Source organism: Caretta caretta, chromosome 2 (genome assembly GCF_965140235.1).
Source record: "Caretta caretta isolate rCarCar2 chromosome 2, rCarCar1.hap1, whole genome shotgun sequence".
In the NCBI taxonomy this organism is placed as follows: domain Eukaryota; kingdom Metazoa; phylum Chordata; order Testudines; family Cheloniidae; genus Caretta; species Caretta caretta.
This window is the reverse complement of record NC_134207.1, coordinates 251213087-251228664: the sequence shown is the minus strand read 5'-3', so window position 1 is coordinate 251228664 and position 15578 is coordinate 251213087. Positions and strand designations below refer to the sequence as shown.

Genomic DNA, 15578 nt, shown 5'->3' with positions numbered 1-15578 from the left:
GATAGTGGTCTCTGGCTGATTAAATTAGGCAGAAAAGGAAGGCAAGCCCATCTGTAAGCCTTTTTGTGCTTTCACAACACCCATTTTGAGAGATATACAGTAGCTTGTAAAAACAGTAAAGGAAAGAAATTACTACACTGGAAAGACTTGAAAATGAAAGATCTACAGGAATCCTAGTGAAGACATTCAGCCAGAGTGGAAGCCGTCTTCCAATACTCAAGCTGCCCTTTGGCTAGGCTTAGTATCCATGATGCAAAGTGTTGCAGTCACAGACTAGTAAACCCTTCTTCTGAATGAAACCTAACAAGAAAATTCAGGGCTGTGGAGCAGCGTTAAGCAATTAGCCATGTTTGCCCTTTCGCACTGGCTACCTGAACTGTTAAGAGAAGCGTGCATGTAGCTGGCATCATCCTGAGGAATACAGTTTTCTCACCGATGATTTTTAAATCAAGATTGGATGTTTTTCTAAAGGATATGCTCTAGGACAGTGGTTCTCAACCAGGGATAAACATAACCCCTGTCGGTAAGCAGAGATCTTCCAGGGGGTAAATCAACTTCTCCAGATCTTTGTCTAGTTTTACAACAGTCTACATAAAAAGCACTAACAAAATCAGTACAAACTATAATTTCATACAGACAAAATGAGAAAGTAAGCAATTTTTCAGTAATAGTGTGCTGTGACACATTTGTAGTTTTTGGTGTGATTTTGTACGGAAGTAGTTTTTAAGTGAGGTGAAACTTGGGGGTATGCAAGATGAATCAGACTTCTGAAAGGGGTACAGTAGTCTGTAAAGGTTGAGAACCACTGCTCTAGAAATTAATTTGAGAAAGTTCTATGCCTGTGCTATACAGGACATTAGACTAGATGATCACAAAGGTCCCTTTTCACCTTAGAATCTATGATCTATTATTTCCTTCAAGGACTGGGGACAAGGAGGGTGGTTTTGTAGGAAACAGGTTTAGGAAGAATGCTGAAATAGATCTGCTTCTGAGCACTGGGGCCACTAAAATCAAGACTTCTTTTAAAAGAAAGCCACTACTTCCCTCTACAAACCCAGCAGGTAAGGTGTGTAGCCCAGTGGGCCAGCTTACTTCTATTATATTCACTGCTTTGCATTAAATTCTGCTTTATTATATTTAGCAGTAATGCACGGAACCTACAGACTTGTATCCTGTAAGACACTGGCCTCAGCAGTTAGCATGAGGCTTGAGGCCTACAAACTTTGGCATACATAAACTTAGGTAAGCCACAAGTTTTGGGGAACTGGAAGTAGAATGTAAGGGGGAATTCTGTCCATAATGACATCAGCCAACCATAGAAACATGAACACACACCAGCTTCTGGAAGGTTTTGGACAGAACATCTGACCGCAAGAGTGCCATGGCAATGAACTGACGTATATGATAATGAGGTGAAATCATAAATATACTAATCTATAGAAGGAGGACACCTTAACATTGGTAAGGGGAGGAAATACAAACAACGAAGAGGGGAGAAAGCCCTACTGAATATGCATTAGACATGGTAACGTGAGCGTAGGAGAGGGAGAGATGTAGCCCTGGAAGGGGCCAGAACGATGGCAACTGGTGAAGATGAGGAAGGTGACAGTGCTGAGGAAGATAATGGCTAACATTTCAGATTGTTCTGCAAGGGATGGTGTGAGTATGGATGTTCAGATGTACTTTTGTATTATCTCTATCTACTTTACGGAGTTAGAATGTGTGTGACTTTGCTAAATGTATTAATACATTTTTTATTTGCAAATATAGAAGAGTTCCTATAGTTTGGCTGTTGCACCTGTGCATATCAGGGTTCCCAACTATATAATAATTGTAATAATATGGGGCCTGATCTTGGGAAAAGAACCTATCTAGCCTTAAAGTGATAACTGGGGATTTTTATTCATAATCTGTAGATCAATCTAAGCATCTTAAAGTTCAAAGTTTGGTATTAGGGACCCAAGCTGGAGGCTGCCTATAGGTTTCCAATTCAGAATCATAAGAACTCAGGTGAGAAGAAAGAATAAGGGAGCTGAAGGCAGGAGGAGAAGGGAGTAGGTGGCAGCTTTGAAATGTCCCTTCTCTCCCCTCCCAAATTTGGTCAAGTGACATTTAAAATATAGTTAGTCAGTGAGGTGACAAGAACGGGCACCACTATTCTACAGCAATTCTCTTTGGGGAAAAAAGTTATACCCTACTCATTTTTTAAATCAAAATCAAAATTTAAAAACTACTTACCTGCTTTCCTTTTGTATCTTGTGATTACGAAATAGGAAACTATATAGAGAACAGCAAATAGGAGAAAACAAATCTGAAAAAAAGAAGTTTCATTTAATTAGGTTAATGAAAAGTCTGGATTATATTGTGCATTTATCAGCTACCCAAAACTGAAACTAAATTCTGATCAAACAGCAAATAAGTGCTATACTTAAAATTGTGTTTTACTCTTGAGATTTCTCCATGTGCTTTAGAGCTCAATTAATAAATGCAACTCAGTTTACTTTGTCGACTATATCAATTTGCTACATTTTTCAATAAATGACAATTAAACTCCAAATAAATTCAAATGTTAGGGCCAAATGTTTAAAGGGTTAGTGCATCAACTCATTTCCAAAAATCCAACTTTAACGCATGAAACTGTTGCGGGTGAAGAAGTCTGATGTCTTTCTACTCCTCAGCAGGTACCAGTCAGCATCATAAAGCCTCCAGCGAATCTGAAAAAGTTGATCAGGATCACTAGTCCCATGCACCAGAAAGGCCCATGATCAATTTAGCAGAATGCTGTAAATCCGGATTAAATTTCACTGGCAGAGCTTATATGAGATCTCTGCACACAAAGCTTGATCCTGCTCGTTGGTTATCCTCATCATCTTCATGAGCAACCAAATTAACCCAGAATTGGGGAAACAAAATCTGAGTTCCTGCTGCTCTTCCAAAAATGGAAGTCAATTTTGAAAGTTAAGCATTATTTGTAGAGCATAAATGTTAAAAAACACTTTTGCTTATAAAATGTATTACTCCAACATTCTATAAATGTTACTTATTGTGTTTTGTATCTGTTTGCCTGTGAAAATAAAAATGTAAAGTGATATTTAAAATTAACTGATTAATGTACTTTGTCAGTTAGTGCAATACTGTTCTTCATATGTACCTACATATTATAATAGCCCCTTAAATCAACTGGCAATGTGTATTAAAAACATGAAAGTGAGTTTGAAGATCCATAAACTTCAAGGCACACTATCCCTTCAGACATTCCGGGGTTGTTACTATTTATTTTTGTGAATATGTATTAAACAAACACCTAGCTAAATCATAGCAGACACAGTACAGTTATCCAAATGAATATTGAAAGAAATATGCTATTAAGTGTAAATTGACTCATATAAAGCCCACTTTGCTCCTTAACCCATAAAATAGTTTTTGAAATTGATCTACTTGTGTCTATGAAATGTAATATTAGCACAAGAAATCTGTCTTGCTTAGAGCTGAGCTTTAACCTGCATTAGTCACCAACTGAGGTTTGTGAAACAAGTCTGTCCTACAAAGACAGACAAATGCTAAACTGCTTCTCCAGATAGTACTCTTAAAGGCAGCAAGTGTTAAACTGACTATCAGCTTAAATCTAGAATGAAAAAAACTATTAGAGATGGGAGAACAAAAAAGGGCAAAGAAATCATGTTGGGATGAAATTTAAATTATCTGACCTAATCCAGTTCAGAAGGGAAAGGTGGATACTGCTTTATCAGAAAGGATGCACAAAGAAACAGTAAAATCATGACAGGAAATATTAATAAAAACGTAACAGACAGAGAAACTCATCCTATGAGTAGTTACAGACCCTTCATAGGAGAAATGGGTTACTAGGAATTTATACCAGGTTCACCACTGTGGGATCTAGGTGCCTGTAACTGTAGACCTCTCATTGTATTCAGTGAGGTAGTAGCTGTGTCGGTCCTAGGATATTCAAGAGATAAGGTGGGTGAGGTAATATCTTTTATTGGCCCAACTTCTGTCAGAGAGAGAATGAGAGAGAAACTTTCAAGCTTACACAGAGCTCTTCTCAGGTATGGGAAATTTACTCAGAGTGTACGGTATGTCTCCACTGCAAATAAAAACCTACAGCTAACACATGCCAGCTGACTTTGGCTCTTGGTGCTTGGGCTAAGGGGGTGTTTAACTGCCATGTAGACATTCTGGCTTGGGCTGGAGCCCAGGCTCTAGGACCCTGAAAAGTAGGAGGTCTTATAGCCCACATTCCAGCTTAAGTGTCTACACCACAATTAAACAGCTCCTTAGCCAGAGCCCGGTGAGCCCAAGTCAGCTGGCATGGGCCAGTTGCAGATGTCTAATTGAAGTATAGATGTACCAGGAGTGTCACAGCTGAATACAAGGTGGAACAGATTGTTTAGCATAAGTAGCTGCCATATATTTCAAGGGACCATTCAAGGTGAAGTGGCCCATTAACACTCCTCCAGTCACATGGAGAAAAGGAAGGAGAGGGGAGGAAGCAACTGCGAGGGCATTATTAGTGAGTTATAGATTGTTGTAATAAGTCATAAATCCTGTGAGACTATTCAGTCCATTATTTTTAGGGTCTAGCCAAGTTATGAATTTAAATTCCCAGACTCATCTTTTGAAAGTGTTGAGCAGGTTTCCTTTAAGGATGAGGACTGATATAGAGCAATCACTTTGTGAAAAGTGTTCACCATGGTGATGTGGTGGTTTTGTCGTTTATCATTTTTCTGTGAGTTCATTTGAAAGCATATTGATTGTCTGGTTTCACCCACATAGTTGCTATTTAAACATTTAGTGCACTGGATTAGGTACACATGTGGTGATAGGCACGTGTAGGACCCACGGATCTTGAAAGGTGTATTGTGGAGGGTGTTGATCATTGTGGTAGTAGACATATGTCTTCAGGTTTTGCACCTGTTGTTCTTGCAGGGTTTAGTGCTGCTTTGAGTTGGTGTGTCCTAATCTGTGGGGAGCTTGCTTCTGATAAATTTGGCGAGGTTGGGGGATTGTTTCAAGGTCAGGAGAGGAGGTTCAGGAAAGATTTCTTTCCGGATTGGGTCCCCATCGAGTATGGATTGTAATTGTTTGATAATACCCCTTTGTGATCCATCTCTTGCTCCAGGAACTATCCTATATTCACCAGTTAACCATTAATCAATCTGCATCAGTTAACAAAACAATTCATAATGCTTGCCTTAAGTCACGTTTCTGACCAAAAAGCCAGAAGTTCATAACTTCACTAGTTTCCAAAATAAAAAGTTGACACGTTTGAAAAGTGGTGCAGCAAGAACACAGCAACAGAAGTAAATCTGATTCACGTTACACTTCTGATACACCTGAGTTCTCTCTCGAAGATACAACAGCAGGTACTTTATGCGGTGCAGATTCAGCTCTTTTGGTCTTTTCCCTCTCTCCATAAGCAAAACACTAAATTGTGATTGTTCAGGGCTACTGGCAACTGAAGTGTAGTTTATCTGGTTAATAAAAAGGTTAAGTTATGACTTCTGCTTTAAGATTGGTTCCAGTTAGCTATGCTGTCACCTGGTGGATTATTCTGACTATGTCTGAACTCTGATGACCAGTCAGATCAATGACCAAATCAGCACCCTGCAAACTGGATTTTCGGCATACTGCAAGTGGTTTAGCTCCTCTTATCCTGTGCAAAGTGTTTCTAACTAATAGAACTGTTCTGAAATTTGTTACGTGTAGGCTTAGCAAAATTTGGAGTTTTTCTAATTTCTATGGATAATAATGATTTTTTTAGCTTTTTTTCAGTTTTTAGTTGCAGGAAATTATGGGGTGTCAGACAATTATTTAATTACAGCAAATGTTGAGATTCAAAAATGTAAAGCTTTATAACCTTTAAAACACAAATTGTCAACACCAATTCATATCCAGATATACAAAGAAAAAAAATCACTAAATGAAACTAAACTTCTCAAGCAGCATTTCTCTTAATATTTGCCTATTTGTAAATCTCAATCATCATCAATGGAAATATTTTATCATTGGTTTGTGTATGTGTGGTGAAACTGACTTTTACTGACATTTACCAAGAAAAATCTAATCCTTCCAAGCCTAGTGATGTGAAACTAAGACTACATTTGGCCAGAGAACTGAAAACTCAAAATTAAATGTGGGATTGAAGCTATGAAATGAGTGCATGGTTTTGCACAGCTATACCACAAAATCAGGTGAAAGAGATTACAACTAAGCTTCAGTTGGAATTCTGAATGCAAAAACGCAAATAAAAACTTGGAGGCAATGATGCAAACTCACAGACAGACCAAAGAAAAATGTTTGCATGAACTTCTGCAAGCCAGACTGCTGAATTTTGTGCAAGCTCTTGAGGCTACTTCCTGACAGAAGTGGCATACTATGGAGACTGAGGATTTGACTTGCTCCTTCAGGCAATTCGCCCACAGGTGCAGCTGTGGAGGAAACTCACCAACAAAGGGAGGGCAGGCAGAGATCCCACTCATCCTCCCCTAGGCTTCTAGTTAGAGACTGGAACAGGAAGTGTTTTTATGCTCCTGCCTAGGATATTTGGAGATACACTAAATTAGCACATTTCCTAGATGTCCTGTCCCCAACTTTCCTCCAGAGCCAGGCATACCCACCTTTGGAGCTATACCAGACAGCTGTGGGCCTTCCTGTAAGGATGTGGTTGTGGGCAGCTGACATCCTGCAACCAATTTCCAAGAGAATTTTTTGTGCATCCAAAGGCTAGCAGCTGCAGTTCTGATATCAGAAGCAACATACAGATAAGTGACTATGGCTCAGAACCCTTCTCTCAGTGGCCCGCTGAACGATGGGCATTTCATCATAACTTTCAGAATTATCCCATTAGGGTCAGCCTCAACAGTGATCTTTCCATGTTCAATAACTGGAAATATTTTGCACTGTGCAATTAATGACAGTGCATCAGGTAAACCAACTTAATATTAATAACTCTGGAGAACAGTTTTTTTAATGATATTTCCCTGACTTGCTTTAGGCTAGTCCACATATGTTGTTTTGCGTACTTCAGATAGAAAACAAGAAAGAGCATCAATGAACTTGCCTAGATCAGAAGTTCCCAAACTGGAGGAATGCTGGGGGGGAGCGGGGAGGATAACAAGCCTGGGTCAGCCCACATGGAGGGGCAGAAAGGGAATGCCTCCCAGCCCCCACTACCCCCAGCTCCGCTATGACCCCAGCCCCATCCCCAACCTCAGGGACGGGGCTGGAAGCGGAGCCGCACCCGTCCACAGGCCCAGCTGTGGTTCTGCCCCGCCCACAGCCCCACTCCTGGCCCCAGACCCACCCCCAGCTGCAGTCCCAGCCTCGGCCCCCTAACCCCTGTCCACAGATGTAAGTACCTGAACTTTATTCCACATGTACAATAGCTATTGCTAACTCTTAAGACCTTAACTTTTTAAATATCAGAAACACTTTGGTCCAGGATGTGAATTTCAGTTAAAATTTGAAGTTCACCACTTTCATATATTTAGATGCATTACACAAGTTGTTTTATCTCAAGTTTAAAAGATATTTTAGATCTCTATTACATCCAAAAAACTATGTTAAAAGAGCATTAAAGTTGCATTTTTCTGGAAAGCAGTGACTATGAAATGAATTTAGGGGTTATAGTGGACGAACAACTGAACATATACTCCCAGTACAATGCTGTAACAAAGGGGACTAATAGGATCCTCGGATGTACTCATAGATTTTAAGGCCAGAAGGGACCACTGATCATCTAGTCTGACCTACTGCCCAACACAGGCCATACGACTTCCCTGAATTAATTCCTATTTGAATTAGGCCTTCTTCTTTTGGGAAAAATCATCCAATCTTGATTTCAATATTGCCAGAAACAGAGAATCCACTACAAACGTTGGAAGGCTGTTCAAAAGGTTAACCCTCACTGTTAATATACTTCTTATTTCTAGTCTGAATCTGTCTAGCTTCAACTTCCAGCCACTGGACCTTGTTATACCTCTGTCTGCTAGACAGGGGACTAGTTAATGCAAATCCCTAATGCAGGTATCAAGTTTGAGGAAGTTTCACCTCCTGAGGGAAACAGCATATACTGGTCTGACCTCATTCAAGAGGCCTGGCAAACAAACAACTGCCAACTGTATAAAGAGACAGCCCCAATCTGGGAGAAGTGTCACTTATACCCAATCCAAGAACTGACATGAAACTGTGACCATGAGAATCAGGCCCTGCAAAAAGGGTCTAAATTGTTTTACTCCCACAGGGGGCCCCAAGGGAAGATTTTGCCCTGGAACAATGTTGTGTATGTCATTACCCAATTATCCCTTTTTGACTACAGGTACAACATTAGCTTTCTTCCAGTCCTCTGGAACTTCCCCAGTGCTCCAAAGACTTATAAAAACAAAATCAACATTAACAGTCCAGACAGCTCCTTGGCCAGTGATTTTAAAACTCTTGGAGGCAAGTTATCCAGACCTCCTGATACTAAAATGTCTAACTTTAGCAGATGCTGCTTAACATCCTCCTCAGATACTGTTGGAATAAAACTATGTCATCATCATATGATATGGATACATATGGTGTTTTCACAAATATAAAACAAATATTTAAACCCTTCTGCCTTTTCTGCATTATTATTAATAGTTCTACCATTTCCATCTAGTAATGGACCAATAGCAGATGTTTGGATTTCTTTTGGTTCTAGTACACTTAAAAACTCCTCCTCATTGTCCTTAACTCTGCTGACCATAGATTTCTTGTGTTTCCTTTTGCTTCCATTATCAATTTTCTACAATTCCTAGCCCTGATTTATATTCATTGCTATTTATTTCCCCTTTTCCTTTTTTTTTAAATGGCAGATTTCATTTGCCCTCTAAAATAGGCCTGTTTTTTAATCAATGTAGTATTCTCTCTCAATTGTGGCTTTTCAAGAATCTCATAAAATGTTCTTAAACAGTTCCCAACTATATTCACATTCTCTATTTAAGTTCTCTCTAAGCTAATTTGTATCATTTGTTTTCTTCTTTATGAAATTTGGCCATTTTAAAGCATCAGATTTGATTTGGACTTTACATGTGGGTTGGGCATTATGTGCAAACAAAATAATCAAGTCATGATCACTAGCACCTATACAACCAATAATTTTTAGTTCTGTGCAGCTTATAGGCACATATGCACGCGAGCACACACACACACACACACACACTACAGACAGGTTCTTAAGGAGTCAGTCATACTGTTCTCGTGTGATTTGATGGTCTGTACCAGACACCAACTAATACCCCTATCTTGTTATTTGTCTGTTAGAACACTGATCCATAAAAACTGATTTTGTGACCCTAAGAGTCCCTCAATTCCAGTTGGCACTGAGGGGCTCTTAGGGTCATACTTCACCTCTTACAATGACGCAGTAGGGTCAAGCACTGGCTGATCCATAGGCACTGAATCAGAACCCTCTTTTCTGCACAGGTCATCTGCTACTATATTTTCCTTCCCCTCAACATGCACAATTTCCATGTCATAGTCTTGGACCATCATGCTCCATCACAGCAGTTTGGAAGTGGAGCCTCTGATTCTGTGTAATCAAACTAATAGAGACTGGTCAATTAGAACACTGATTTTTTCTGGTAAAGGGACAGGGTCTTAACTAGTTGATTGCCCGTACAATGGCATAACACACATTTTCTGTGACACAGTAATTCTGTTTGGTGGGTGCCAAGTTTTTTACTTAAGAAAGCTGTGAGATGCTTTTTGTTATTTTCCCATGACTGCATTAATACCACACTTAAATCAATGTCTAAAGCATCAGTAAATAGTGCAAACATTTTGTCAAAATCTAGACTGGCAAGAACAGGCTTTTCTGAAAAGATTTTCTTTACCTTATCAAAACCCTCTTGACAAGCCTTTCTCCACACAACTCTGTTTGGCTGTTTCTTTATGAACACGTTTGTGACAGCAGACACAGTGTCCCTGAACCCATGTACAAATTGGCAGTAACAGTTAACCCCCACCTATGAAAGACTGCACCTGCTTCTACATCTGGGGTGTGGCCCAATTAATAATAACTTCTACTTTTACAGAATTGGGCAAGATATGCTCTCTCCCTACTAAATGTCCCAAATAAGGAACTTTGGCTGCTCCTATTTTACGTTCAGATGCCTTTACAGTAAGACCTGCATCTTTGAGTTTTGATAATATAAATAACCAAGTGTTCCTTGTAATCTGACCAAGAGTCACTAAATACTGCTATATCATCAATATAAACTCATGTAAAGCCTTGTAATCTACTTAACACGTGGTTGACAAGCCTCTGAAAAGTGACTTCTCCATCAATTAATCCAAAATGTAACATTTTAAACTCAAAGGCTCAGATCAGTACTAAAAGTGGATTTATTCTGTGCATCACTGTTTAAAGGCATCTGCCAATAACTTTTAACTAAGTCAAAAGAAAAGGAGTACTTGGCACCTTAGAGACTAACCAATTTATTTGAGCATAAGCTTTCATGAGCTACAGCTCACTTCATCGGAGCACACTGTGGAAAGTATAGAAGATCTTATTATATACACAAAGCATGAAAAAATGGGTGTTTACAACTACAAAAGGTTTTCTCCCCCCCCACCCCCACCTCACTCTCCTGCTGATAACAGTTTATCTAAAGTGATCACTCTCCTTACAATGTGTATGATAATCAAGGTGGGCCATTTCCAGCACAAATCCAGGGTTTAACAAGGACGTCTTGGGGGGGAAACAAAGGGAAATAAGTTACCTTGCATAATGACTTAGCCACTCCCAGTCTCTATTCAAGCCTAAGTTAATTGTATCCAATTTGCAAATGAATTCCAATTCAACAGTCTCTCGCTGGAGTCTGGTTTTGAAGTTTTTCTGTTGTAATATCGCAACTTTCATGTCTGTAATCGCGTGACCAGAGAGATTGAAGTGTTCTCTGACTGGTTTATGAATGTTATAGTTCTTGACATCTGATTTGTGTCCATTTATTCTTTTACGTAGAGACTGTCCAGTTTGGCCAATGTACATGGCAGAGGGGCACTGCTGGCACATGATGGCATACATCACATTGGTGGATGTGCAGGTGAACGAGCCTCTGATAGTGTGGCTGATGTTATTAGGCCCTGTGATGGTGCCCCCTGAATAGGTATGTGGGCACAGTTGGCAACGGGCTTTGTTGCAAGGATAGGTTCCTGGGTTAGTGGTTCTGTTGCGTGGTATGTGGTTGCTGGTGAGTATTTGCTTCAGGTTGGGGGGCTGTCTGTAGGCAAGGACTGACCTGTCTCCCAAGATTTGTGAGAGTGTTGGGTCATCCTTCAGGATAGGTTGTAGATCCTGAATAATGTGTTGGAGGGGTTTTAGTTGGGGGCTGAAGGTGACCGCTAGTGGCGTTCTGTTATTTTCTTTGTTAGGCCTGTCCTGTAGTAGGTAACTTCTGGGAACTCTTCTGGCTCTATCAATCCGTTTCTTCACTTCAGTAGGTGGGTACTGTAGTTGTAAGAATGCTTGATAGAGATCTTGTAGGTGTTTGTCTCTGTCTGAGGGGTTGGAGCAAATGCGGTTGTATCGCAGAGCTTGGCTGTAGACAATGGATTGTGTGGTGTGGTCAGGGTGAAAGCTGGAGGCATGTAGGTAGGAATAGCGGTCAGTAGGTTTCCGGTATAGGGTGGTGTTTATGTGACCATCGTTTATTAGCACTGTAGCGTCCAGGAAGTGGATCTCTTGTGTGGACTGGACCAGGCTGAGGTTGATGGTGGGATGGAAATTGTTGAAATCATGGTGGAATTCCTCAAGGGCTTCTTTTCCATGGGTCCAGATGATGAAGATGTCATCAATATAGCGCAAGTAGATTAGGGCGTTAGGGGACAAGAGCTGAGGAAGCGTTGTTCTAAGTCAACCATAAAAATGTTGGCATACTGTGGGGCCATGCGGGTACCCACAGCAGTGCCGCTGATCTGAAGGTATACATTGCCCCAAATGTAAAATAGTTATGGGTAAGGACAAAGTCACAAAGTTCAGCCATCAGGTTAGCCGTGACATTATCGGGGATAGTGTTCTTGACGGCTTGTAGTCCATCTTTGTGTGGAATGTTGGTGTAGAGGGCTTCTACATCCATAGTGGCCAGGACGGCGTTATCAGGAAGATCACCGATGGACTGTAGTTTCCTCAGGAAGTCAGTGGTGTCTCGAAGGTAGCTGGGAGTGCTGGTAGCACAGGGCCTGAGGAGGGAGTCTACATAGCCAGACAATCCTGTCAGGTTGCCAATGCCTGAGACGATGGGGCGCCCAGGATTTCCAGGTTTATGGATCTTGGGTAGTAGATAGAATATCCCAGGTCGGGGTTCCAGCGGTGTGTCTGTGCGGATTTGATCTTTTGCTTTTTCAGGGAGTTTCTTGAGCAAATGCTGTAGTTTCTTTTGGTATCTCTCAGTGGGATCAGAGGGTAATGGCTTGTAGAAAGTGGTTTTGGAGAGCTGCCGAGCAGCCTCTTGTTCATATTCCGACCTATTCATGATGACAACAGCACCTCCTTTGTCAGCTTTTTTGATTATGATGTCAGAGTTGTTTCTGAGGCTGTGGATGGCATTGTGTTCTGCACGGCTGAGGTTGTGGGACAAGTGATGCTGCTTTTCCACAATTTCAGCCCGTGCACCTTTTGTAGTGGTAAACACCCATTTTTTCATGCTTTGTGTATATAAAAAGATCTTCTATACTTTCCACAGTATGCATCCAATGAAGTGAGCTGTAGCTCATGAAAGCTTATGCTCAAATAAACTGGTTAGTCTCTAAGGTGCCACAAGTACTCCTTTTCTTTTTGCGAATACAGACTAACACGGCTGTTACTCTGAAAACTTTTAACTAAGTCAATCACTTAGATATTTTCTTTTGCCAGAAGTATCTAACATATCATTGATTCTGGGCATAGGATAGGCATCAGGAACTGTGTCAGCATTAAATTTTCTATAGTCAACATAAAATCTCAGGGCATGTCTACACTTACTGGGGATTGATAATGCAGCAATCGATGCACAAGGGGTCAATTTAGCAGGTCTAGTGAAGATCCACTAAATTGACAGCAGATCGCTCTCCCATTGACTCCAGCACTCCACCGGAACAAGAGTAAGATAAGTCGACAGGAGAGCGTCTCTAGCCGACGCAGTGCGGTGTAAACATGTAGCTGGAATTGCGTGACTTAGGTCGACTTACCCCGGTAGTGTAGACAAGGCCTCAGTCTTTTTTTTTTTTAAAGGTACAATACAATAGGTGAAGCCCAGGAACTCTCAGACTTTATTTATCCCCATATACAGCATAGTCTATATTTCTGTAAGAAAGCAGGAAAGCTTGTTTTTCTTTTCCAGATTATGAACAAACAGGAAAATGAAGGTGAAGACAACTGAGTTAGCTGCAGAAGCCAATATTTTAAGTTTCTCATGTTGACCTGGCTGACACAGTCAATTTAATTTTAGGTGCGTTTTTTTTTTAATATTTCATTTAACTATTTTAGTTAAAAACAATTTTAACAAAAACAAACCTGATTTTAAAAAATTTGAACATGTAACTAAATTCAAAAATTCATATACTTGTTTTGTTAAAATATTATGTTTGCTGTTGAAGAAAAATATCCAGAATACATAACCTTGTTGTTTTAGTTAAATAAAACAATTTAAGTGTCTGTCTGCTGTTCTCCTCCTAATACAGCATGGCAAGAAAATCCTCCAAATATTAATGATTAACCTCTTGAATTAGAGATATTTATGAAGTCATTGGGAAGTGAACTATCTGCTTCAATTACCTTTGGTAAATGAAATAACCAAACAATCATTCATTTTCTGATATAGCTGTAAAACTAATCTGAAAAGTTTTGAAAATAAATTGCTTTAAAAATGTATAGTGTGTACCTTCTAAAAATGAAACCTACATCTATCTCTGAGTTGTGAAGAATATGTATTAAGGTTATAACAACCAACAAGAATGCACTTTTATGTAGAAACCCATGATTAAATCGAGTCTTCCTGACTAGTGATTTAAATCAATTTGACTTAAATCAAATCCACCCTGTGGGGCAATCTTGCTGGTATGTAACCTCATATTCTCCTTCCACAACCTCAAAGTTCCTCTCATGATTTTTGCATTTTATACCTTTCTACAGGGAGCGGTACCAGCACCAACTCCCCCACCTCAAAGGAGCATTTACAATCACTTTGATCATACCATGTCTTCTGTGTGGGCTGGCTATTAGTGAAGTTCGTTTGAACCACTTCCATCATGTTCCTTAACTCTTTTCTGAACTTTTTTACATATTCAATCACGGTTTCCCTTCCGGTTCATTACTCCCCTCCCAGAAGTCCCTGATGAGATCTAGGGATTTCCTCACCTTTCTCCCATATATATTAAATGGGGAAAATCCTGTGAATTCTTGGGGAACCTCCCCATAAGGAAACAGATAGGGTGACATTTCACCCTAGTCATTTGCTCTGTTTGCATACATTGTGAGCATAGATTTTAGTGTCTCATTGAACCTTTCCACCAAAGCATTTTCCTATGGCTGATAGGGAGTAGCCCTCAGAGGTTTCACACCATACATCCTCCATAATTACTGGACAGCTGGGACATAAAATGTGATCCATGATCTGATTAAAATCTCCTTAGGAAAACCCATTTGGCAGAAAATAGTGAAGAGAGCTTTGGCCCCTGTGTCAGCCGCTATATTAGATAGAGCCACGACCTCTGAGTATCTAGTGGCATAGTCCACTATCACCAAAACATATTTCTTCCCCCTTTGGGTAGAACAGGGCATTGGGCCAAGACTGTCCACTGCTACGCTAAAAAATGTCTTTTATTACAGGCAGGGATACAGAGGAGCTTTTCACGGTCCTACAGGCTTTTTCTTCTTCTGGCATAAGTCACAAGATCTGCACTACTCCTTCACCTCATTCTGTATATTTGGTCAATAAAAATTCCTTTTTAATTGCTTGTATGTCCTCTGTGACCCCAAGCGACCATCACAAGGACAGTCATGGGCTAAAAGTATTAACTCCCCACAGTATTTAGCAGGCACAATCAACTGCTTGTAAGGTTTCCCAGAACTTGTATTTTTCTCATATAGGAACTTCCCTGTACAATCTTTCCTCCTAAAAAGAAAACAAAAAAACAAATAAAAAAACCACCCAAAATTTTCCATATTTCCCCTAACCAGGATTTCCCTGAGAACGCATCCCCTTATGCTTTTTAGGGTTGTGTCTGCTCTTTATTCCATTGCAAATGCTTGCCTGCTGCTAGCTCTGATGGCTGCTCCAACTACTGGGATTGGCTCCTCCCTTCTTAATTCCTGGAGGCCCACTACCTTCCTCCACTAAACCAGGCTGGGCGTGACCCTTCCCCTTTCAGCTGTTCCTCTTTCTTCACAATTCCCTTCTGGGACCACAAAGTAATAGTCCTTTTTGCTGCAAGTTAATATATTAACTGCTTTGGACATAGTCAATATATCATTACGCACAAGCAGTCCTGCTGGAATGAAATCCAACACACCAACTTTTAAGATGCCTTTTAGATCTTCTGACTACAAGGGAACT

At 40.2% G+C, this 15578-nt stretch overlaps 1 protein-coding gene across 1 annotated transcript in view; it reads right to left on the bottom strand.

The window, feature by feature from the left end:
* The window catches only part of LMBR1 (limb development membrane protein 1), a 151030-nt gene that overhangs the window by 113994 nt on the left and 21458 nt on the right, over positions 1–15578 (bottom strand). The window contains exon 2 of the mRNA XM_048837603.2: positions 2239–2311. Coding sequence (XP_048693560.1) covers positions 2239–2311 — 73 coding nt within the window. The remainder of the gene's footprint in view (positions 1–2238; positions 2312–15578) is intronic.